Source organism: Centroberyx affinis, unplaced genomic scaffold (assembly GCF_046629955.1).
Source record: "Centroberyx affinis isolate AG114_WGS23_722 - 3 ecotype Tasmania unplaced genomic scaffold, CSIRO-AGI_Caff_v1 ptg000517l_1, whole genome shotgun sequence".
NCBI lineage: Eukaryota > Metazoa > Chordata > Actinopteri > Beryciformes > Berycidae > Centroberyx > Centroberyx affinis.
Genome location: NW_027279166.1, coordinates 6,758 through 33,169, shown reverse-complemented (window position 1 = coordinate 33,169; position 26,412 = coordinate 6,758). Strand labels below are relative to the sequence as shown.

At 42.7% G+C, this 26,412-nt stretch overlaps 1 protein-coding gene across 2 annotated transcripts; it reads left to right on the top strand.

The window, feature by feature from the left end:
• Positions 1-26,412, top strand: med25 (mediator complex subunit 25). Of its 2 annotated transcripts, XM_071517740.1 has the most exons (20): positions 1-116; positions 8,052-8,201; positions 8,293-8,338; positions 8,475-8,599; positions 8,711-8,809; positions 9,536-9,656; positions 10,030-10,186; positions 11,802-11,926; positions 12,075-12,150; positions 12,580-12,857; positions 14,398-14,496; positions 16,777-16,862; positions 16,961-17,018; positions 17,167-17,274; positions 17,933-18,109; positions 22,721-22,834; positions 23,121-23,192; positions 24,476-24,646; positions 24,815-24,935; positions 25,776-26,412. In XM_071517740.1, exons 2-20 carry the CDS (start codon positions 8,056-8,058, stop codon positions 25,877-25,879), a joined length of 2,283 nt encoding a protein of 760 aa, XP_071373841.1. In that variant the 5' UTR covers positions 1-116; positions 8,052-8,055; the 3' UTR covers positions 25,880-26,412. The 2 variants fall into 2 exon arrangements, with proteins under 2 accessions (XP_071373841.1, XP_071373842.1); XM_071517741.1 differs by lacking the exon at positions 23,121-23,192.

Below are 26,412 nucleotides of genomic sequence, written 5' to 3'. Positions count from 1 at the left end.
ACAGCAAATGGTTTTGTTAGCTGTTCTGTATGCTTAGTGCTAATCTTGGCTGGTTTCACGTTATATTTGGGTTTAACCGACCGCACGATTCACCTGGTGGCCAGCTGTGTTCCCAGGTGAGTCCACATCACTTAGCTACGTTAGCTATTATGTTAGGCTGCTAGCTAAATGATAGCTTCTAGTTAAGCAAATTGAACTAGTTAGCTCAGCTAGCCACCTAACGTTAGCTAAAGCTAACTTGGATGGAAAGCAAATGAGGCAGGCAAGTTTGTTTGGCTAGTCGGATAGCCTTAGCTTTCCCTTGAATGCCCCAAACTTAATTCACCTAAATCACTTACACCTGAAAGCACCAACATGAGATAGTAGCGGGTGATTGTTGGTGTGTTGTAGGTAACGTTAGCTTGGATAATATTAGCTTGTATGGCAACGTAGTTGAGTGTAGCCAGGATAGCTCCAGTGTGTACCATTCTTTCTTGTATGGATTGAACGTCAAGCCAACCTCTATTACAAACATGACAATTTAATGTTGCCTGGCTCATCAGCAAACATGCATACCTCCTACACCAGGACTGAAGACCTTGTACGAATCGTCAGTGTCCGCTGCTAAATTCGGCATACATTTGATCCACCAAACAGCACTTATTTCAATAAAATTTCAACTTTTGTAAGTGGTCCTCGCTGCTAACGAGGGAGATAAGAGGCAAGCTTCCGAATAAGAGGCGAAGCAATTCTAAAGGTTGAAATAATCAGATTGACAGAAAGTGCTACTTTCTGTATTGGAAATACTGTATGCTGAATTGAAGCTTGGCTCCCAACGATTCGTAAAAGGACTTAAGCCATGTTCTACGAGGTGTGTACGTTTGCCAAAAATCAAGAACAAGTTACATTACCTAATTATTTCAATCATGTTTGTCGTATCGTTCTTGGCATACGAGAGATAGTGTCACTTAACGGGTTAGGGTTTGCAGGTCTGCTATCTACAGATGGGAGCTCTGAGCAGCTTGGCTGACTTGAAACAGACGTTGCACACCTTTACCTGTCTATCCCCGTCTGAGACACCGGTTTCGGCAGTAAAGCTGTGCGAGCAAATGGACTGCAGCATTGCCGAACGAGGAAATCCATTACAGGACATATACGGACGATGGACTCCAGACAGCTTGTGTAAAATTTTCACTGTATTGCCACCACATGCTGACGCATGCGACATATTTAGAACAGTGTACCATGTTATGTCAGAAAGACATACAACTTTAGACTTAGCTATATGAGGGAATATCTGTCCAAACGTATGATTTAAGAAAATACGTGGATGTGTGTATCTCTGTTGGAAGTTTACGTACTAAGTATGTTAATGCATTATTTTGGACGACGCTAGAGGTAGTGACTCTGACGCTAGGGGATGGCATTTTGTGGTCCAGCCATAACAACAAACAAAGGCGCGGACTAGACTCCATGTCAAGATGGGGTCAGAGGCCCCATCTCAATTATCCCCCATCCCTCATCACATTATGTCAATTGGCGCTCCAGATATGATGTTGTGGAAAGTACAGATTCCATAGTGAAAGTTTTGTCTACTGATGAACAAAGATTTAGCCTTCTCTCACCCCTAACTTTAGCGTCAGTAACAGAGACACATCGCTTGGGTGGTCACACCCCGTTTACTGTCACTGAAAAAACCCACCGTGTACTACGAACAGACAGCTTTTGGGTGGGGCAGTGCAAAGTTAAGTCGTATACTTATTGTATACACTCAACCCTACTGTCCCCTATATAACACCTATCTAGTAGCCTATTAATAGTAAGGATAGAAGCCTAGCGTCCCTTTTTAGGAGATCAGCTATGTTCACAAGTAAGCGACTGTACTCTGTTTTTGGTATATACACATGAGTTAATATTTGTATACAATTATAACTTGTTGAGACTTTTGCAAGTCTCAAAGGGGGAATTATGTAGTAGAAAACCATGCTTATAGCTGATATATAGGCAAGGCAAGGCAAACTTTATTTATATAGCACATTTCATACACAAGGCAAATACAATGTGCTTCACATAAAACAGAAAAAATAGCTACATAAAATGACATTAAAAACGAAAAGAAAGAAAGATGTTGAGCAGTCACTCTCACACTAGTGACACCTCTGGTCAGCCAGTATAACTGAGAGTGACTCCCTCAATTTTTCCTCTCAAAAAGGAAATCAATTTATATGAGATCTTGAAGGATTCTTCGAAGGATTCTTCAAAGGAGCCTAGAGTCTTTCCAGTGGTCTTACCCCACCCTATAGGCAGGCCCCACAGCCCCTATAGGACTTGTAAATGTTCCTGTAGAACAATACACAGATCATCTAAACAATTACAATTATAAACTTCAAGAAATCCTTCAATTCTCAATACAGGTGAGGTTTGAGGATCCAATCAGAGCGGATAAACTACTCACCAGAGTTCCTCTAGACTCCTGTTGGGATCCTGTTTGTGACGCCAATTTATGAATAATTTTGCATAAAATAGGTAAAACATAAATAAAAGAAATAATTAAAGATAACACCTGTTACATCTACATACAGATGATTTAGCAGAAGGCCACAGAGAAAAGGAATGTTTTGAGCCGACTTTTAAAAGAGCTGACAGTGGGAGCACATCTCAGTGCTTCTGGAAGTTTATTCCAGTAATTGGGAGCATAATTACTAAAAGCAGCTTCACCTGATTTAGTTTTCACCCTGGGAACAACTAACAGACCGGTCCCAGATGACCTCAGCGGTCTGGGTGGCTCATATCCTAAGAGCAGGTCAGAAATGTATTTTGGAGCTAAGCCATTTAGCGCTTTATAGACAAGCAGCAGAACTTTAAAATCAATTCTATGGCACACTGGAAGCCAATGCCGTGACCTAAGAACTGGTGTAATGTGTTCTGTTTTCTTAGTCTTAGTCAGAACTCTGGCAGCAGCATTCTGAATCAGCTGTAAACACCCCAGAGTTTTTTTGGGGAGACCGGAGAGAAGACCATTGCAGTAGTCTAACCTGCTGGTAATGAAAGCGTGTATCAGCTTTTCTAAATCAGGTTTTGACATAAGACCCTGTACTTTGGTTATATTTTTAAGATGATAAAAGGCTGATCTTGTAATGGTATTGATATGTTTGTTAAAATTGAGATCAGCATCCATAATAACACCAAGATTCCTAGCTTGGTCTTTACTCTTGAGAGACAGGGAGTCAAGGTGAGCCCTAATTGTCTGTCTCTTTTCCTTGGTACCAAAGATAATTACCTCAGTTTTGTCTTTATTTAGCTGAAGAAAGTTTTGGCACATCCAGTCATTAATTTCCTCAATACACTGAATCAGAGAATCTACAGGACCAAAGTCGCTTGAAGAAAGAGATATATAGAGCTGAGTGTCATCTGCATAATTGTGGTAGTGAATGCCATTTTTCTGTATGATATGTCCTAGTGGAAGCATGTAGAGGTTGAATAAAAGAGGGCCAAGGATTGAGCCCTGTGGATCTCCACATGTCATACTGACCCTTTCAGAGACAAAGTCACAGATAGACACAAAGTAGTTCCTCCCTTGCAGGTAGATCTTGAACCAATTTAAGACCGGGCCAGAGAGTCCAACCCAATTTTCTAGTCTATCTAATAATATTGTGTCATCAACAGTGTCAAATGCAGCACTAAGATCCAGAAGTACAAGGATAGAAAGCTTGCCTGACTTGCCTACCTGTTTATACGCAGATCATTCATAACTCTAATAAGGGCCGTCTCAGTACTATGATGGGGTCTAAATCCGGATTGGAAATGGTCAAAGTGGGCATTTGAAATGAAATAGTTGTTAAGCTGGTTGAAGACAATTTTTTCCAGGATCTTACTAATAAAAGGGAGATTGGAAATAGGTCTGTAATTACTTATCACAGAGGCATCCAGGCAACTCTTCTTTAACAGAGGCTTAATAACAGCAGTTTTCAAAGCATTTGGGAAAACACCAGACAAAAGAGAGCTGTTAACAATTTGCAATAGCGCATTCGCCAAACAGCTAAAGCCATTTTTAAAAAAGCTTGTGGGCAGAGGGTCAAGGCAGCAGGTGGACGACTTAAGCTGTTGTATAGTGTCCTCAAGTGTTGTGTAGTCAATAGCAGTAAAATTTGCCATATTACTTACATTATTTATGCATGAAGGAAATGGAGGCACCTTCCTGTTAGACATGGAAGCACTGATAGTTTGTCTGATACTCAAAATCCTATCACTGAAAAAGGCAGCAAATTCATTACATTTAGCAGTAGAAAGTAGCTCTGGGGCAATTGATGCTGGGGGATTTATCAGTCTATCAACAGTAGTAAAAAGTGTACGTGCATTGTTTGTATTTTCATTAATGATCTTGGCAAAAAAGGATTGTCTGGCATTTTTTCTCAATTCTATGTTGTAGTTTTGGAGCTCCCCTTTGTAGATATCATAGTTTTCACCATTTACGTTCAGCCTTTCGGCATTCTCTTTTCCGTTGTTTCACAGACATAGCATTTCTCTAGGGTGCTTTTTGCTTACCAGAGATTTTCACCTTAACTGGTGCAATGTCATCAATGGCATTCCTAATTTGACAATTAACATTTTCAACAAGGTCATTAATACAATGCGCAGTGGACATTTGTGACATAGAAATTGCGTTCATAAAAGCTGCAGCAGTATTATCATTGATGTAGCGTTTTTTTAACAATTTTTGGCCTAGCTTGTAGTTCCAGATTTATAGACACATCAAAGAAAACACAGAAATGATCAGATATGGCAACATCAATAGGAGCAGTTTTAGTGATATTGAGACCCCTAGTGATGATCAAGTCCAAGGTATGCCCCCGATTGTGGGTGGGCCCCCGACACATGCTGAGACAGACCGAAAGCCTCTAGCATGGTTATCATTTAGATTATCAATGTGAATATTGAAGTCACCCGATATAGCCAGACAATCAAAATCTGTGGAGATTTTGGACAGTAGTTCACCAAATTCGTCAAAGAAATTGTTGGACTGTTTAGGTGGTCTATATACAACCAGAAATAAAACTTGAAGAGTACATTTCAAAGTAAAAGCAAGATATTCAAAAGATGCAAAATCCCCAAATGACACCTGTTTGCACTGAAACACATCAGAGAAAAGAGCTGCAATACCTCCCCCTCTCCTGTCAGCTCTAAAAACATCTAAGAAATTAAAATTGGGGGGTGCAGATTCAATAAGATTCTGCCATTTCTGTCTAACCAGGTTTCAGTTAAAAACATAAAATCGAGTTTATAAGTATTAATTAGGTCATTGATCAAAAGAGACTTGTTTGCCAGAGACCTAACATTAAACAAGCCAAGCTTTATGGTTTTTTGGGCTAGTTTTAGATTATTGGTCACAGGCCCTGAGGCAGGATGTCTGCAGTTGTCAAGTTGTTTCACTCTTATCAAATTTGATAAGTTTGCAGCATGGAGAGGGTACGTCTTGCTTATTCTACTGCTAGTCAAAACAGGAATGGGGAAAGTTAGTACTCTTATACTCTTGGTGGTGGTTGTGATCCAGCAATACGTGTACTGGGCCCTAGCTTGATATGGGAAATTTCATGAATACCAGCTACATTGCAGCGGGGACCCCAAGGCCATCAGTTGTTTGCTTCTCCGGTGTTGATATCAGCAACGCTGGTTTGACACAGTGCGCTTGGCGCCTCCAGGATGGATGAGGGTTGAGGGGGGCAGGGAGGGGGAGGACGTCTGGGAGTTGAAGAGGGGGGGCATGGGCGAGGGGGACGAGGGGGGAGAATTGAAGAGCAGGGCTTTGGGGGTAGTGGAGCCTGAGGGCTGGCTAGGACGGGGCGGGGAAGGGGTCGAGGGGTGAGTTTAAGTCCGGCATTCACCAGTTCTTCCATCTTATCTGTGAATCCTAACAGAGGGGAGGTGGGGGAGAGGGAGGGTGAGGGTGAGGGTGAGGGTGAGGGTGAGGGTGAGGGTGAGGGTGAGGGTGAGGTGGAGGAACAGAGAGCTCCAAGCTGAGGCTGGGTCAGGGACTGGGGCTGTGGTGAAAGTGCCTGGTCGTCTATGGGTTGCTGTTGAAGTTGGGACTGAAGTGTGTCAGAGTTGAGTGCCTCCGGGAGGGGGGCAGAAGATCATGAAGTTCTCTGTCATTTTCCAATGCAAAAATTCTGGTTTCTAGTAAAGCAATTTTCTGTAGCAATTTATGGCGGTCTGAGCATTTTAGAGATTCCAGAGTGTGAGGAGGCATCGTTTAATCCAGAATGGTGAAAAAGTTTAAATAAATAGGTGATCACTTTAATCCTGTAGAATTAGTAGTTAACAGGAACTCCCACTCATAGTTTTGTGGATTGCAGCTGGAAAAACAGGAAAATATTGCCGAAAAATAGATAAGCAGGCAGGAGCAAAGTAGAGAGCGTCTGTATATACAATAAACATATATTCTGATATGCATAAGGTCAAGTCAAAGGCCTGTAAGACAGAAGATCTCAAGGGCTATGTACTAGCAGGATGAACAGCCCTGAGTAGGTCCAAAATAGCTAACAAGGCCATTAGTCTGTCACCTTGATGGATGCCAGACGATTGGAATGTGCAAGGAAGCCTTGGGGAAGCCTCAAGGGGCTGTCCACCATTATGGTATGATCAGTGTTGCCAGATCTCGCGAGAGAAACAAGCAACCAGGTCTATGGAAACAAGCCCAAAACAAGCGACCCCCCCCCCCCAAAAAAAAATCAAAAAAATAATAATTCGTCCTGAATCCACAAACTCTTTGTTTATTATTGCTTTTAACATGTGCTAATCTTTTTTTTTTTTTTTTTTTAGTTCCAGGACTTCAAACCAACATCAAACTCATATTTTCCTTCTTTCAGTTTAAATATATCTCTCAGCAATAAAAAAAAGACAGTATAGAGTGACTTACGCCAGGACATTCACATAAGTGTCGGCAACAATGCGACAGGGACTGCAGAAGATCCCATTTTTAAATAATTACAACCCAGAAACAGGAGAAATTACAAATAATCTTAGTCTGCAGCAATAAAGTGGCTCCTCCTTTCATTATAATGGAGGGATCTATGTATATCTCTTATATACCCATCGTTCCCATTGACAAATGTTCTTTACAATACATGGAGAAATATAAATGGTTAGCTGATGACCAATGTCTGACAAACAATTGAGGTGAATTAGAAAAGTCTTAAATAAACTAAAATGATGTGAAAACATGTTCTTAAAACCATTTGAACAGGTGATGAAACATGAGTGGAAAATGTGGCATGGCCCAAAACATTTTGCCTTGAAATTGATTGAAATTGAAACGTCTGTCTCACTCATTTTTTTCCCCACCAGCATTCCGCGAAGACCCGCTCTACTCTGCCTCTGATTGGCTAGTACTCATTGCCGTCAGGGTCAGAGCCAATCAGAGGCAGAGTAGAGTGGGTCTTCGCAGAATGCGGGTGGGAAAAACACATAACACCTCACTGACTGTCACCTGTGTGTATGGGGGAAGGGGAGAGGCGGAGGGAACAGGGTTGTGGACGGATCCTGCAACAGGACAAACTATTGAAAACATCTGCTTGACAACAATGGAGCAAGCCCAAATAAGCAACTACACTTTAGAAACAAGCCCAAAAAAAACGCAACCTGCGACTACCAATATTTGTAAGCGACTTTACAGAAAAACCAGCCCAGAGTCGCTTATAATAAGCAGACTTGGCAACTGTGGGTGTGATTCTCACATGATTCTCGGCCCCTACCCAGAAGTGATGGGGGTGGACGTGACACACTGAACAAAGAGATCATATGGAAGAAACCCCCAGGAAAGGAGTGGTTAACTTAGAGGGGTGTCATGCTGGAAATGTATAAAAGCTGTTGTGGTTTGACATGAAGCCAGTTCTTCTGCAGAATAAGTCAGGTCTTTGTTGCCAATAAAGATCTTCATATTATACCATTCTGCCTTGAGAAAAGATTATTTTGTCACCGGAGAAAACCACGACACTGGGTCATTTCTCAGTGGGATTAAGAAAATATGCCATTTTCAAACTGACTGTCTAAATTTCTCCCTTCTTTATTTCCAGACCCATGGTGGCGGGTTCGGCGCTCATGGAGCCCTCCACCAAGCCTGGGGCCAACCAGGTGGCAGATGTGGTTTTTGTCATTGAAGGGACAGCAAACCTTGGACCCTACTTTGAATCTCTGCGAAAAAATTACATACTCCCTGCCATTGAGTAAGTGCACCAGAAAACCCTCTCCTTTTGTTAAAGGTACTCCTCCCGTTTAGTCCCGACTGAATGCCTCTGTTTTTTTTATGTACCGCAGATACTTTAATGGGGGGCCTCCAGCGGAAACAGATTTTGGCGGGGATGTGAGTTTTTTTTCCCTTTTTTCTTCAACTTTTCATACTCTGAGGATCCTCATGGTTTCTGAGGGCAAACATTAAGAAAAGCTTTTATTACCGTTGCTCATAAAATGCCCCCTCCCTTCCCCCTCTGTCCTTCCAGTATGGCGGTACACAGTACGGTCTGGTGGTCTTCAACACGGTGGACTGTGCCCCTGAGTCGTACGTCCAGTGCCACGCACCAACCAGCTCTGCCTTCGAGTTTGTCTCTTGGATCGACAGCATCCAGTATGTTGTTGAAAATTAAACAGTTGATTATTACTGTTTTATCATAACAGGGATATACCCAGACGACATGAATTTGTGAATACTAAAGATATCCCCTGTTTGTCGACGCAGGTTCATGGGAGGTGGAGCAGAGAGCTGCAGTCTGATTGCTGAGGGACTCTCTGTGGCCTTGCAGCTCTTTGATGACTTTAAGAAGATGAGGGAGCAAATGTAAGGCAGTCTTGTTGTTTTATGCCACACTGCTTAACGATTCACAGACATAATAGCCACATTTTGAAAGGACCCACCAAAGTTGGGCTTGTTAGTCAAAAAGTAATCCATTACTCATTTCAAAAGTAAGTAATAATATCACTTTACTTAGTCGTTACATTACTTTACAGCCCCCAAATTGGCGGCTGTGTCCTCTCTTGTCTTCAAAAATCAGTATAACTCAGTTGCCTCACCTTGACACTTGAACAGTGTAACCAAACAGCATTGATCTACAATGTTCCTGTCATCCTTTTGCTTGATACCACTTCCACTTGGACAAAGTAAACTTTTCTTGCATTTTTCATCAAAGCCAGCTTAGTGTGAGAAGTTGATGATCTATGAAGGGTGAGGGAAAACAAAAATGAGAAAAAGGAATTGTGGGATGATGGTGGGATCTAGTTTTTGGATGATTTAACTTAACAGATGTACAGAGTGTGCAGTTTGGCTTGTCAAAAAAAATGGGGATTGGAGGGTTGCAGTCTGCAAGGGGGGCAAACGCTTGTGAGTGCCATGAAAGCCCAACACACACGCTCTGCTGCAGCCTGGACCTGGCTGGCAAGGTAGCATTGGCACAAGCTGCACACCCCACATTAAGCCCTGTGAGTTGCTCTTACAGGTACTGATGATGACACATTATAGGTATTGGACATCCAAGCATATCACTTTCTGTCTCTCTGCCGTTGCCAGAGGTCAAACCCACAAGGTGTGTGTGCTGCTGTGTAACTCTCCCCCATACCTGCTCCCTGCTGTGGAGAGTGTCAGCTACACCGGCTGCACAGCAGACAACTTGGTCAAGATCATCAGAGATGTGAGTAATGTAACATTGGGGTATTCCTGTGGTTTTTTTTTTTCTTCTATGGTTGGGATAATTGCTGTGAAAAAAAATCAGGAATGTCGCTTTTTTCACTCTATATATGCCTCAATAAAAAGTTTAAAGAAAAAAAATACGTGAGTAATGGCGCTGAGATATTGTCTTGGTTATGTACTTGCAGCCAGGCATCAACACACATTATGGAGGCAAGAAAATTAGGAAAATGATTGCTTGATTGTTGTGACAAGTATTCTTTGAAGGGATAGTATGATTTGATTTAGGTTAGTAAACAGCCTGAAGAGGAATGTATTTCATCGAAGCACTGCCACTCGTGGATGATGTACTAATTCAATTCTGTCATATTTCTTAGAGAGGAATCCACTTCTCTGTGGTGGCTCCTCGCAAACTGCCAGCTCTAAGAGCTCTGTATGAGCGGGCATCTCCAGTAGGAGGGGCAGGTGAACCCCATCCAGACTACAGCCAAGACCCCTTCCACATGGTCCTGGTCAGAGGCATCGCACTTCCTGGTGAGGAACATGACATGACAGCAGTTTGTATCTGGGCCAGTGGGCTCAGACCAGTGTGTCCATTATCCTTGTGTAAAATGTCTCTTGAAAAGAATGGGGTTGTGCTCTACAGTGAGGATATTTTTAACAGTATTTATTGTATGATGAACAAAATGTTTTTGGCATTCTCGCCTTGATCAGTGTCTGTAGATAAGAGATCCACTTCTGTCTTAAATAGGGTTTTCGTGGGCCACAGGTGAAACAGTTCAGTTAAAAAAATCCTATTCAAATGTCAATATCTATTCACAATGTGCATATGGAAAATCATAGAGTAAATATACAAATCCACACAACACCAACACCAAAAGTCAATAGACGATACAAACTAGGAGTTGGACAAAAGACTTTTGCACTTGTCCACCTTGTCCTTGATAACAAGGACTAATGTGGTTACTATAGGTGTCAGGCAGTATCCCAAATAAAATTTTTGGCTCATCTGTCAAGGACTTTTAGTGAACTAAAATAATTTACCTGTCAAGAATATCTTTTACCAGCAAAACAAATTAATATGTATGAAATATATTTCCTTACTCGTTTTCAGTGCTCTGCTGTTAGCCCTTGGAAGCTAATTAACCATCCAGGCAGCAGAGAATGGGTCCACTTGTTATTCACGGTGGGGCGCATGAGCCTGATGTAGGCGGCGTAGGCGGAGTTTGCCACTAAAATCAAGTGCAAAAGGCACCCGGCGGGTGTTGCTTGTGTATTTTACAACAACAATCCTTATTTCAGCTGCTATGCATGGTGTAAACACAAAACATGTTGGCACAAGGACAGAAAAGCATTAAATGCTAAATCACATCTTGGAAGAGAAAACATAAATCCTCGGCCTGCTTGTGTTTTGTCTGGTTCTCTTTCTAACTCCGTTCAGTATCTCAGCCAATAGCAGAGCACTGGTTACATCAGCGCCGGTCTCAGCCGCCAGGTTGAAGCGAGCCATCCGGCGTACGGTGGAATTACAAATGGACCCATACACAAGTTTAGATGCTACCACTTTGTGTAGACCGGTGTAACAGGCAGCCAATCAGCAGCCTGTTTGATACAGAGGCATTGTTTTGCTTTGATTTGATTGGCTCATGGTCAGAGAGAGTGTATAGTGGCCAGCAAGGACAAACTCTGAGAACAGGCAAAGACCAAAGACTCTGTAACCAAATTATTCAAATGTTTATGTCTTAAAAAGTTATTGGCCAGTATGGCGGGTGACCTTTACTGATTTATCCGCCAAAGACGTAAATTTACCAGCATTTGGTGCTTGGCGGGCGTTAACTTCGGACCCTGGCCTCAGGCGATGAGCTGTTCATAAAACAAATAACACATTTATTTGTGGACAAAACACATTTGTATATTATAGGAAAAACGCTAAGTTGCACTCCTCATTCAGACACAGATGATGGCTGGAGTAGCGAGTATTTTTTCTGTCATATAGTTAAGTATATCCTTGTTGTTAAGTGCGACTCCATTCTTTTGAATGCGCATGACCTAACACACACACACAAAGCTGATTTCCACCAGCGATCAACTGGTATACTTGCTATTCAGACATAATTTGCTGACCGGGCTGTTTTCTCTCTGTTTCCAGTCTCTGCAGGCGGAGGACCGGGGCCGCTCAAGCCTGTCCTCCCCCCTCAGCCCCTGCCTGTCAGCCAGCCTCTTGGTGTACCTTCACAGGCCCCCCCACCCATTAGCACAGCCCACCCTTATCAGGTAATGACTAAGCAGCCACACAGAGTACGGCTGCCCAGAAACTAATTCCTATTGTCTGGTTTTGGCTCGGTTTCAGACAGTAGTGTTTATGTTCCTTCCCTAAAACGTTTTACCCAGCATTGTCTTCCTTTAATCTGCCTCTTGCCAGAATACACCCTCGATGACTGCTGCTCAGGCGGCGGCACAGATGGCCGTGGAGGCAGCCAACAACCAGAAGAGTCGCTGTGAGTACCAGGCCTGCACTCTGTGGGCCTTTGTCAACATCACTTTATGTCAGCAGAGCTTTTAGTTGGTGTGTCTGTGCGTGTGTGTGTGTTTTACAGTAAAGTGTATCCTCACTTCGTCTGGAAACAGGCTTTCAAAAGACGCCATCACTGTTTTTGACGTTTACATTTTAGGTGTTTAGCAGACGCTGTTGTCCATAAATGCAAAGGTCAGAGCCACAGCGGCCTTATAATACTCCTGTGACCATAGAATGATCATGTAAGAACGAGTGCAAGGAAAAGAAATAGAATAAGAGCTAAGGAGAGAGATTTTTGTTTACATGATGGCTGACAGTGTTTCCAACCATACAGTTATCGTCCTTGTAGCTTTCTACATGTTCTGCACTTTGCAAATTCCTCTCTCCCTTCTGTTTTCTCTCCCTCCTCCAGTCCCAGCAATGGTCAATCCAGGGCCTCCGTTCAGCGGCCAGCCGACCCTCCCCTCGGTCGCTGGGGTGAAGCTGGCCCCGTCCGGCCAGCCCAGCCTATCAACGGTCACCACGACAACACCTCCCATGATGTCCCAGCAACAAGTCCCTCCCAATCAGCAGCAGCAGCAGGTCCCGCCCCCGGGACAGCCTGCACCCAATCAGCAGCAACAGGCACCACCTCAACAGCAGCAAACAGCGAATCAGCAGGCGGTGTCTTCAGCACAACCTGGTGGCATGGTAAATAATAATAAATATATCTGCAAGTGGTCATGACCAACTGCAGGTGAAATGGTGCCTGACTTACTGACATTTGAAAAATTCCCAATCTGTCCTGATGGCAGTGCTATTCAGCGTTAGTAAATGTGGTCTGACACTTCTGGGCCCATCCCAAACATACATGTGACATGTAGAAATGTTCTGTTTGCATGTCTTTGCCGTGAAGTTCATTTGTGTTTCACAGCCAAATGGTTAGCAGCATCAAAATTCTGTGTAATAGCTGTAATATAACACATCTACATGTGCTGTGTGCAAAAGTTTCTGGAGGTTGAATCAGCTTTGTGAGAGAAATGTAGTGTTTCCCACAGGTTGAGAATTTACTAGTGGCGGTGGTTGTTGAGTGATGTTATCATTTCAATAGGATTGATTACTTGTCCTTACCTACAGTGAGAGCAGTGTGTCCAGTGGAATCCAACTGGTGAACAGGGGCAATATGCCAGTCTCTGCACTGCGCTCATGTTAACTCTCAATCTGCAGTTTTACACATCTACGATTAAAAAGTGTCAAGTTGCTGTTTACAAATACTGCTACAAACACATGCGAGTTTGGCGCAGATAGTAGAATTTTAAGTTAAAAAGGTTAAAAAAACAAACAAATAAGTTCGAGTGACATGAAATTTGGTGCACATATCCAGCTAGTCTTGCTCTACAAATGTACCTCCAAGATCATCAATGTATGCCATATTGGATTTTCCACTGTTTTGAGTTTCTTGAAAAGCTGTTTTCCCCCTGAGGCTTTTTCATTAATGTTCTGATTGGCCCAAGGGGCGACTTGTGTTTTGATGAAATGCCTGTTGTCAGTTGATCAGTCAACATGAGTTGAACTGTCTCCAGATCAGTTTGGAGACAATTTTACAGGGTAACGCCACTCAGTTAAATGCTTGATATGTTATTCTCATGCCCTAGAAAATATTCTCAAATCAATTATGTAATCATATTAATATTTGTGAAAGTAAATGTCTCTGTCCCCATAGTTCAGGATCAAAGAGCCAAGACTCTAATCTGTGATGCCAAACCAATGTGCAGCCTAGAGCTGACTTTGCAGACTCGCACTGTTTTTCCTCAAATTTAATATCAAAATTAATTTTAGATGTTAGTATTACTATTTGATCAAAACCAGACAATGTTCTCTTTTCTGTAGAAAATCATCATGGGTACAGTCACTGTTGTTTTTTCTGTTTTCCAATTCATTCATTCATTCTTTCTGGTAACAGGAGACATTGGTGAATGTTCTGTAATACAGACTGAACTGTCATTGGGCAGAGGAATTAACATTTTGAGAGCTAAAATTTATTGGTGTTCCAGTTTAATCAGATCTACGGAACAAAATCCTCATGTTTGTGCTTATGTGGACATCATTTATCAGTCTATGTTTTTTTTTCTTTGTATTGATAAGTACACCTAAATTTCTGACTAGCAAAGTGATTCAATTTGATTCTATTGTACTCCTAAACTGTGCCAGTAGACTACATATATCCTCTCCTCCTCTGTTTCCTTGACAGCCTGGTGTGTCTGGAGCTCAGGGCAACGCCAGTGCAATTGGACAGCAAGGAGTGGCCAATAAGATTGTAGCATGGAGTGGCGTTCTGGAGTGGCAAGAGGCAAGTAAACATTTATTTATTTATTTCAAGATTATTTGTTTTGGCATTTTTGACAGTTCAAAGTAGAGAGAGACAGGAAAGACTAGGTGAAGGAGAGGGGGATGACATGCAATAAAGGTCCTGGGCCGGATTCAAACTCACAACATTGTGTCTACATGGTATGTGCCTTAGACCAAGTAAACTGTTTAATGAAATATGAAGAGTTTGATTCCAAATTGACTCAGTAAAGCACATAGTGAGGTAGGCTATTATTAAACTCGTCTTAAGATCTTTGCTTGCAGCATACGTATGTTTTTGATAATGGAATAAGCTGTGTTCTTCAGATATTGAAAACTGAATATTAAGTAACATTTTTCTTTCCGAAAATGAATAGGTTTATTCTGTATTTTGGAATGAAACCCTTCCTTTACTAGCATTCTGAGGTGAAAGTCACCCTGGTCCAGTGGTTCCCAACTCAGGTTCAGAGGACTGCAGGTTTTCTGTGCTACTAGCTAGTTAATTGTCACCTGGCATCCAAGGTCTAAGTCAGTCTCTATTAGACAGCTAGAATGAAAACCAGCTGGACTCTGGGTCCTGAGGTCCGGAGTTGGGAACCACTGCCCTAGCCGACATATTGCAATCACCGCCACTGTCTTGAACCTTTCACTGTGGTGAGTCTAATAACGACCTGTCACTGATTATTGTACAGTATGATTAATTGCACATAATTTTACCTCTCTCCTGCTATTGGTTTAGCTCAAGGTCAACACATCGATTTAGTTGACAGTTGTGGTGCTGAGCCAGGAGAATGGATGTTAATGGCTTTTATGCGACACTCATGAGCCCTTCAAGTGTTTGTGTTTGGTGGACTGACTCGATCAATTGCCTCTATTGACTATAGTCTCATTCTCCCTCTTCTCTTAGTCAAAATGATCTAAGTAAAACAGTACAGGAGTAAGAATGGGAGGCTCAGGAAACCCTACATCTTGCCTCTGAAAACGTATAGTCCCAAAACCCGCTCGGATGCTCGTGAAACATTGCTCTTAATCCACTATTTCCTCCTCCAGTTCATCTCATTAGGCTTTCAGCTCCATAAGTGATTCTTCTCCAGAGTCATCTGTAATGTTTGGAATAATTACGCTGTAGAGACTAAAACTCATTTGAAGAAATAGTTGAATATAAAAGCACTTCTAAATGACACCAATACACTTGGCTGTAGCTTGCTCTGAGTACATTATTGTCAATATGCTGCATTCTATTTTGGATGAAATTCAATTGATTATTTCATAAAAGGGTTTTCCCAACAAATGGTGAGTTAACTTCTGATGATGTTTTGGTTAGCATTTTAAATCCACCACCAATGCATGGGAGATGTGTTAGATTATCAGAACAGGATTGTTTTGTGACTGTCCACATCTCTGGCTCCCCTCCACTGCATGCCTTACCGAGCCCTGGGCATAAATAACCCATTCGTCTGCTAAAGAAAAGCCCAGCACAATGCATTTGTAATGGGCAGCACAGGGACTACAGCAGGCCTGACCAATATGGGATTGATTAATCATTGATCCTGTATTGATGCCCTGAAGATGAACGGTGCTGGCCGTGTTCCCAGTGGACTGGTGCATTGACGGCCTTAGAAAGCTGTATTCCTTGACTGTGAGGACAATCCTTCATGTTCCAGAGACGTTTCTGCTTGGAAAAAGGACTTTACCCCACAGAGTGCCTGACTGTGGGTCTTTAAAAAGCCTGAAAAAGCTTTGAATTAATGAATTCATGAATACATTATCTAAATTTAAGGCCTTTCAAAGTATTAAAATGTCTTAAATCCAGTTATTACAGATCTTATTTTTTCACCACACAGTGACTGGTTTCTTTGCGCTGCATGTCCACTGTTAGATTAATACAGAACAGGGTTAGCAGTACAACATGCACATCATTTGTGTTTTTTCAATGTATGTGCTTTACTAAACACAACTGGACACCATGTCCCTCAACAACTAATCTCCTGTTGTCCTTTTTCTTATACTCTCCACTTATAGTTTCAGAACTTGAATTCGCTATGCTCAATTGGAAACAGGCTGCTTTTACCCACTTTGTTTCTTTATTTTGGTTTTTAAATTGGTTTTTAAATTCAGTTATAGGTAGCATTAAAATGTCTTAAAAAATCTTAAACCTGGCTTTCTGAAATCTGCAGATACTCTGAAGTAATATTATCCACGTGTTTCCTGTACTGCAGGCCAACTTTCTAACCTCTTTTTTCACTTTGCTATCACCCCCTTCCCTCTGTATTGATCCCTGCAGAAGCCCAAAGCCTCGTCTATGGATTCAGCCACCAAACTGACTCGCTCTCTGCCGTGTCAGGTGCAAGTCAACCAAGGAGAGAATCTGTGAGTAGCCAAGCTGCATCAAAAACCATAGCCCTGATGGGTGGTGTATTTCATGTGCATGATTTTAACATTGCTATCCTGTTTGTGCCTCTGAACAGAAACACAGACCAGTGGCCGCAGAAGCTCATCATGCAGCTGATTCCACAACAGCTACTGGTGAGACTCTTCTCCCTGCCTTTGTTTGTGCATGTGTAAGTGTGGGGGTGTGTTGTTGTGACTCTCGTTTGCAGGAATGACTGGTTTATAAATGATGCATAACTAAATCCAAGTCTCTCTCTCCCTCTCCCTCTCTTTCTCTCTGTAGACAACCTTAGGTCACCTCTTCAGAAACTCTCGAATGGTTCAGTTTCTCTTCACCAACAAAGATGTGGAGTCGCTGAAGGGCCTGTACCGCATAATGGCCAATGGATTTGTAAGTTGTCGAGTTAACCTCCCTCTCTCTAAACCTCAGATACCTCTCTCTTTCCCCCCTTGTCCCTAATCTTATGTATCATTCAGTACACCTCAATACATTTTCCATGAGTCACAGCTGAGTGCAGCTCCCACCTCTCTCCAGTAGATGGGACTCTGGATGTGAGGCTGAGTTGCAGTGTTGTGCTGGAAACTGTAGAGGGGGCACCAGGCTATACATTTAGCCACTGACAAGCTAGATAATAGGATTTTAAACATGCTTTGCCATCAGTATAGAGAAAAAAGAACTTTAATTGTTTAGTTTGATTCAGTTCCAGAAGGCTAGCATAATGATAGGGGCTTTGTCGATGTGGTGCATTGTCTCTGAATGTTAATCAGGTAATACTATTGAGAAATAGCAGAGGCATTAATAGTATTCAGTCCAGCTGAGCTCTGTCTCTTTGCCTGAATTTGATTTACGGCCCAGGGAATGCGCCGCATGAATTAAGTTAATACCATTTGCATTCAATTTATAAAACTGATATGTTTGATTGGGGCGAAGGAGCTTTGGAGCCAGGTTATGTCCTCAAGCCCAAGCCCATATCATAATTACAACGGGTCCCAAGTCAAGGCCTCATGCTGCCCTCCGACCCCCCCCCCCCCCCCCTCCCCTCCCGCAGGCCGGCTGTGTCCACTTCCCCCACACGACTTCCCCCTGTGAAGTGCGGGTGCTGATGCTGCTCTACTCATCCAAAAAGAGGATATTTATGGGCCTCATCCCCAACGACCAGAGCGGCTTCGTCAACGGCATCCGGCAGGTCATCACCAACCACAAGCAGGTCCAGCAGCACCGAGCGGTGAGTGGCGGCAGCAGGAGGGAGCGGAGCTGGTAGGAGGAGAGACAGATTTCAAACGGGGGGGGGGGGGGGGGGGGGGGGGAATATATGGTGAGCCGTGGTAGAAGAGACACCGTAGAATAGGCAGACCATAAGGAGGTGATAATGAGGAGGCATTATAGAGGAGCACTGGGGAATTGAGGCGCATTGTTGAAGGCATTAAGGTGCATTGTTATTGACATTTCATTTAGCGAGCCAGTATCTTCAGAGCAGCCACTACCGTCTCTCACTCTAGTATGAGCTAATGGGGCTAGCATTAGCTAACTTGCTACTGCAACGTTTGCTGTCTATTGCACTCCCATATTATCAAAAAAGTTTCTCTCTCCCCAGGGCCTTATTCTGTAGCCGTGCCCTCCATCCTTGTGGATTTGTTATAGATTATTGTGTATACTTGTATAGCTGCCTACTGTGATATGTATTCATGGAGTAAGTCCTGTATGCGTATTGTATCTGACATTCTTCTGTGGGCCGGCCTGTTTCTTCTTGGTAGATAGTATGGCAATGTCTGATTTATTCTTTATTTATGATTACCTGTATATACATTTTTGTATGGTTGTGTATATTTCTTTGTAGGCCTCTTGGCCACAATATGGCTAATGGGCTGATTGCCTGATTGTTTCCACCTATCAGCCTTATTCCTATTGGCTACCGCCAGTAGGTTGGCTGCCTATTTAGAGCCAACATGTAAAACATAGAAGTAGTGTTGATGATGTTCTGAGGACCGAAACGTTCACCTTTTTTTCACTTAGTCACTTTTTTCACTATGTAAATAAATATCTATTTTTGCATCTAATGAGCCTCAATAGTTTTCGTCAGTGTGCAGGCCTTTTCTGATTTATATTGCACTCCCATCTCATTATCTCTACTTAAGTCAAGTAAATATGGGTTAAATACATACAGGTTATATCAAATTGGTTACCTCCTTAACATATTGGTGTAGGCTATGACCAACACTATGCACTGTGTCATAGGTGTAATGTATTATGGTCATTGTAGTTCAATTAACACGCTTTCAGAGCTTGACAGCCTTAAATCTTTTTGGGGTTTTTTTGTTTTTGGTGAAAACTGCATTGAGAAACACCAGGTTCAAACAGCAGCTTTGTTTATGGCTGCACCTGAAATGAATCTATAACAAAACATAATTTACCAGGCGGGCAGGCTGCCCAAATATTAACATTATATGGGAGACACTGTAGGAGAAACAGAGTCGGAGTGGTAGGTACTAAACTTAAGAGACAGGAGAAGGAAATCCAGAGACAGGCCCCCTCCCTCCAGCCTCCCTGGGTAAATGTTGGGTCAGTTCTTGCAGCTCAGTTCATTACAGTTTACAAGCACCGCCGCCTTGCGCGCATGATATTGGAAATTTCACTTGCCATCTCCGCTCATCTTCATCCCCCAAGAAAGGGTGCTTTAAAATGTCTGCTTTAGATTAGCTGTCATTTCCGTCAGGGCTGCACTTTAGCTCACTGCACCCAGCAACAGAGAAGCTGCTTAGCTGGGAAACAATGCAGCATCCCGTCTCAGAGAAGCAGTATGGCTCGGGTTTAAAGACGAAAGCCGGTTGGCGCGCTCATACGAGTTAGATGACATTTCTCCTCACAGTCTTTCTGCTGTCATAAACGTTGATGGCACTTGTTTACTCATCCTGCTAATTTTATGTGTTTTGAAAAGAGCGGTAGAGCCTATATGTAAGTTGAAGTCGTGTGTGTATGTGCGTCAGGGCGTTTAGAGACGGCAGAAGACATGAAATTATAATGAAGACTTTTTTTTTTTTCCCTTTTGCCTCTTGTGTGCCATCACATATTCAGTGCTGCATTGCTAATGGGGAAGCGCTACAGCAATCTTAACATGATTAAAATTTCCATTTGGACTAGTAGTTAAGGTTTTCTCTGCGCAAGGCCCTGGAGTCGCATTCTGGGGGAACTAGATTGGAGTTTGTTCTGTTCACAGCAAGACAAAATTGAATGTTTTTCCCCGAAATGTGATATGGGCTCTAAATCTCTATCCAAGATTTTTCAGGTTACTGGGTTAAAGACGGAAGATAAATCATAGACAATAAAAGAGATAAAGGGGCAGCTGTTTCGTTATTTCCCTCAAAAGAACCGAAGCTGTGTGTTGTAGCGTTACTGGCGGTCAGAAAACGACACTCGTGTACTAACACAGACGAGGGGGGATTCGCTCAAATTCGGCAAGATGGAAGGTGGCAGGTAAGCTGTTATTTTTCCATCACATTTGTCGTCTATAGTTAACAAGGAGGATGCATTTACATTGCGCTTAGAGGGATGCAACACCCTCTATGCCTCCTAGTCTCGATAACCCCTCAATATAGATTCACACAAGCCTCCCACAGTAATGGCAGAATACAGTTAATTCAGTCGCACTGCTGCCAGTTCCTCCATATGCCTTTTAGCATATTGAAGTCATCGGTTCTCACCATCTTACTGTGTGTTGACAGCAGCGGCGGTCAAATATGTAAGTTGACATGGCTAACATCAACACAGGCTAACAAAGACACAAATAGATGTGCAGGTGCGACTGACCGTCTGTGAAATACATGGTTTGAATGGGACTATCCAATCAGGAGATGAGTGTTTACGCTCGTTTTTTATTTTTTTGTTGTTGTTGTTGTTTTTTTGTGCATCATCTCACAGTGTGTTCCTATGGCCAGAAATGGGGGCAGCGGTACCCTAGAGCAGTGGTTCTCAACCTGGGGGTCAGGAAGCCCCAGGGGGCTGCAGGATGATTTTGGGGGGGGGGGGGGGTCGTGAGATGATTTATGTGATACGATAAAAACATTTCTACTATACAAATGTATTATCATGTCTATTTTTACCAGATTTTTCTCTAATTTTAGCTTTTTTCTTGTGAAATACTGAATAGTTTTCAGCCTCTCTGCCTCCTTTTACAATTAATCAAATGAAACGACGTGAAAAGGGAAAGTCATACTTTGGTTGAAGTGTTCAAGTATCGCTTTGTTTTAAGGGGTCAGGAGCCGAAAAGGTTGAGAACCACTGGCCCAGAGGTTAGAGAAGTGGGCTTGTCACCAGAGGGTCGCTGGTTCAAATCCCAGGTCCAGCTGGGAAACAGTGGGTGGAGAAAGTGGTTGAAGTTTTCATTCAGACCCACTGCAGTCTCTGTGCTGAACTCTCGACTTGAATAGCCAGTTTTTAATCTTTATGTATTGACTATAGTGTTTTTATATTGTTACTTACTCACTACAGTTTTTAGAAAGACTTGTTTTTGTTTCATAAATGTACTTATGCATGTATTGTCTTTGAGTGTTTATGCCTGACTGGCCAACAGTTTTCTCTCTGTGAGATATTATAGATGACCTTGACGCTCTCCCCTCCCTCAGCAGCAGCCGTGGAGCTCTTAACCCCCAGCTGCTACAGTGGAGCAGCTCAGTGGCTAACAGTACAATATTATAATAGTAATAATAATCTTTATTTATGTAGCACTTTTCAAAACAAAGTTACAAAGTGCTTCACAGCCAGGAAAAATAAAGATGATCAATGACAAAGGTCAATAAAACAGAAAGAACAATGAGGTAAAAAACAATAAAAAAAAAAATGGTTGCAGCCATAGGGATAAATTAAATAGAATAAATAAATAACTTACAAGGCAACAAGAATATAAATTGAATAAGAGCCAAGGAGTGAAACGATAAAAGTAAGTTTTAAGACGCGATTTAAAAGATGATGCTGACTCTGCCAGCCTGAGCTCCTGAGGCGAGTCCTTCCAAAGCCTCGGGGGTCCTGACGGCAAAAACACGGTCACCTTTAGTCTTCAGCCTGGACTTCAGCCTGGGCACAGCAACAGACGAAACAAGGCTGTGGCTGCACTGGGCAGCTTTTATAAGGTGTGAACGGCTGTGAATGTGAAGCAGGTCGTTGCTGGAAAAGAGCATGCATGTTCAGTCATGCGTTCCTGGGATAAATCAAGGTTATAATATATGCTGTTGATACAGAACACATACAGCACATCCCCTCCGGCACACTTTTGATCATTTGAAATTAGTCATATCACCCAAATCTTTAAACCCCCCAGAACAAGTTCATGTAGTGCCTGCCCAACCCCCATATTTACTTCTCAGCTCCCAGCCTCCCAACCCATTGAATGTACTATGTTTTTCATTCTCTATAAGCCATTTTAATCTAAAGGGCTTATGCTTAAATGCTTGAAATTGTGTTTCTTAGACAAATATAAATAGTGAAGTTGATGCCTATGTATGAATTTCTTTCCAAAGTCTTTTTTTGCCTTTCTATTCAAGGCAAAGGGCGGCTACTTTAAAGAGTCTAAAATATAAGATAGTTCTGATTTGTTTAACACTTCTTTGATCACTGCACAATTCCATTTGTGTTATTTCATAGCGTTGATGTCTTTACTATTATTCTAAAATGTGGAAAATAGTAAAAATAAAGAAATGCATGTGTCCAAACTTTTGACTGGTAGTGTATATATATACGTATATGTATGCCATATGACTGGTACCATATGGGTACTGTAGAGAGAAATGAGGAGGACAAATGTGATAGTGGTCTCTCTCTGTCTGTCTGTCTGTCTGTCCTGCAGGGTATGGGTGGTGCAGGGGGTCCCATGCCGCCTGGCCAAGTCCCACCCAACCAGAACTTCCTCAACAGGCCCGCTGGCCCCATTCCCGTCTCCCATGGCAACGTCCAGCAGCAGGTGCGTTAACCCTCCCCTCCCCACCCCGGCCTGGCCCGGCCCAGCCTGGCCTGTCTGCCTGCAGTCCCACATCGGTTCCCCTCCTCCTCCTCCTCCTCCTCCTCCTCTCTCACGCTGCCTGTTGTTTACGCCTCCTCCTGTCCCGGTGCACCTCTGATGTCTGCATGCCTTACTGTTAACCCTTTCCTCCACTCTCCTCTTTTCTTTTTTGGTTTTCTTTTTCACACTTCCACCACTCTCCCCCCTCCTCCTCCTCCTCCTTCTCTCTGGTCTGTCCTGTGTCCAGTCTGTGGTGGCGGGCATGCCCCCTGTTAGTCAGGTCACTATGATGGAGGAGCAGCAGAGGCAGAACAACATGGTGAGACTTGGCCTCGTAACACACAAGCACAGCAAGCAACATGTGCTCCGGGGTGTCTGCGGGTCCTTAAGAAGTCTGAAAAAGCCTTGAAAAAAAATCTAAATTCATGGTCTTAAAAAGTATGAAAATGTCTTAAATATAGTCATCAGGTCTTTTTTTTTTTCAAAACTTTCATTAGCTATTTTCAATTAGAATAATGTTTCGCCAGCTTTGTTTCTTTAATTTGTTTTCTTAAAATGGTCTAAAATAAGGTCTTAAAAAGTCTTAAACTTGGCTTTCTGAAACTTGCAGACACCCTGGTGCTGTATTATTAGGCTGTAGTACTGGATACATGTACAAAAGAGTTTAACACACACACACACACACACTGTCACTCCCCTCCCACTGTTCAGCACCAGGCCGGTGGACAGCTCCTTTCCAATCAGCATGTTAACTGTATGGATCCCTGTTGAATGCTCACTGCGTCGCATGCCACTGATGTTACTGTTTTCAGACACACACATTTCATTCATGTTTATCTACATGCATGCATAACATATTTATATTATAATACAATATTTTAATGAATGGGAACTGTTTCTATGTGTAGAGCATGAGGTGAAGGGATGGGATGGGATGTCTCTACTCAGGGACGACCCACACTGCAAGATTGAACCTATCCAAATTTTCCAAGATTTCAAAAAAGCCTTTTAGGATAAACTATGACCAAATTTTCTGATTTTTTTTCTGGTTTGGGTGAATTAAGGATAGATCTGTTCAAAATATTATTTGTGTATCCACGCTGCACAGCTGTTACCTGTCGTGTTCTCCTCAAATGCTGCATTAATATCCTATGGGAAAGATGGTAGAAACAAGCTTCCAATTTGAAAAAACATTGACAACCTTCCTGAATTTCGAATTTACCAACAAGGAAAAATATGCAGTTTAGTGTAGGGAATGATGGATTCATTTCAAATGAAACAAAGAAAATTTCAAATGAAACAAAGAAAATAAATGATTTTCATCACGTCATTTAGTGAAAAAAAAAAATAATCCAAGGTTTTTCGTGTTTAGTTGAAGTTGCAATATTTGCTTTGCCGTTAATCATGAGCGTAAATGTATCATCGCGAAGTACATGTATGTTAAGCATGAAAAACTTCAATCATGTCGTCTTGACGGACTCAAACAAGTTGAAACACGTGAAACACTCCCAAGTCGTTGTCACCAGTCAAATCATTCAACAGTTTTTCCCATATGACGTGAATATAACATAAAACCACTTGAACTGTGTGACACTCCTTCAGATGACGATGAGGGCAGCTGGCCCAGCCAACCAGCAGCCGCCGGTCAGCGGCGCTCCGCCCAACCAGGTCGCTCAGGGTGGACAAGCCCCGCCCCCAGGCCCCATGCTCCGCCTGCCGAATCAAGGGGCCAATCCGCAGCTTCGCAGTCTTCTCCTTAGCCAACAGCAGCCGGTAAGAGAGCAACAAATTGCCCATTTCAGTGAATGGCCATTTCCACAGTTAATGACTCACCCTGCAGTAATATGTGTCATAGGTTATCAAGTGACCTTTGCTGTTCCTCTGGATATCTGAGTCTTGGCGGAGGTTAACCTGGCTCCTCTGTCTGCGTGTCTCTCTCAGCAGGGCGGCGTGTCCCACATGCCGGGCATGATGCCTCACCAGGGTATCGGGCCACAGCTGGTCCACCCAGCACCAGTAGGGGGGGCTCAAATGCAGGGCCAATGGAGGCAGCCTCTGGCAGGTAAGGTAACACACCCCACCCACCCACACACACACACACACACACACACACACACACACAGAGGTGGAAAGAGTACAGAAACATTTGACTGAAGTAGAAGTACTGTGTCTGGAAACGTTTTGTGTTTCCACCCCCCCAGTTCTTAACAGATTACATGTTTTGCCCTGGTCCTTGAAGACCGTTTGATGGGTTAGTGTTGGGGTTAGACTGATGGATCAATTTGCCAATATTGGCCTTGAAAATCAAAAGCCAGTGATTGTCGTCCACACCTGAAATGATGGATATGATGCAGTTTGTTTGATTATCTATACTATAATTGATCAATACTATACTAGTTGTCTATGAGAAGCCCTTAACCTGAACTGATTCTAATGTGACATTTTGATCAGATTCCACACAAGTATGCATCTCGGCAGTTTCAGTGTAAAAATATTGGTATCAGCCTTCAAAACCCCATATAGCTCGAACCCTAGTTCTTGTCAGGTGAAGGTTTGGGGATGGTTCCTTTTTGGCTCATATGAACGAAGCTATAGCATGGCAAGGTAAATCTAAAATGACCTTGAATGCCAGATCTCATTCTTCCTATGCTCAAAAATAAACATTTCCCAAGGAGAAGTAAAGGTATGAACCAAAACATGCTCAAATACGGTTAATTATAGGATCGTAACATGATCTAGCAGTACAATGAACAAGGAAGCCTGCGTGTTGTAATCATCGTCCTGATTTGAAATCTCTTTGGCTTCACACATCAGCATCATCCTTAAAAAATCTAACCAGCAGCCCTGTCCCCTCCTCCTCCTCCTCCTCCTCCTCCTCCTCCTCCTCCATCATCATCTGCAGGTCCGATGCTGATGGCTGCAGGTCAGAGAGGGGCGGTGGCCCAGCCCGGGATGCCCCAGGTCTCCAGCGTCATGGAGGACGAGATCCTCATGGATCTCATCTGACTGTTTTTTTGTTTTTTGTTTTTTGGACTCTGCATCCTCTCCAAAAGCTGCATCCTCCACAGTACAATGTTTTTAGTTCTGTCTTGGCGGCCGTTTGCCTAGTTCGAACACATGCACTCGCTCTGTTGCTTTATTGGTACAAATGTTCAACATAATTAAGGAACTAATCATGATGTGTTGTTTTTTTTTACTGGACTGAGCTGCTGAAGTTAATTAGTGGCAGACAATACAAGCATTAGTTTTTCATGTAAATGGTCAAACCGACAGTCACACACAGACTCCTACTGCACACTAATCCCCCATGTTACACATTGGATGAGGCTAACCCAGTGGAAACACACACTGTGGTTCTATCTTGTGCTCCTGCTAACCCACTTCTCAATACCTGTTTTACGTTTTATCACTGAAATATGAAATGCTGTTTTTGTTTGTTTCTTCTTTTAATTGAGATTTTACTTTTCTGCTCAATTTCTTTTTTTAAATCATAGATAAGGCTGTTTTATTAAGATGAAATAAAGTAATTTTGTCAAGGA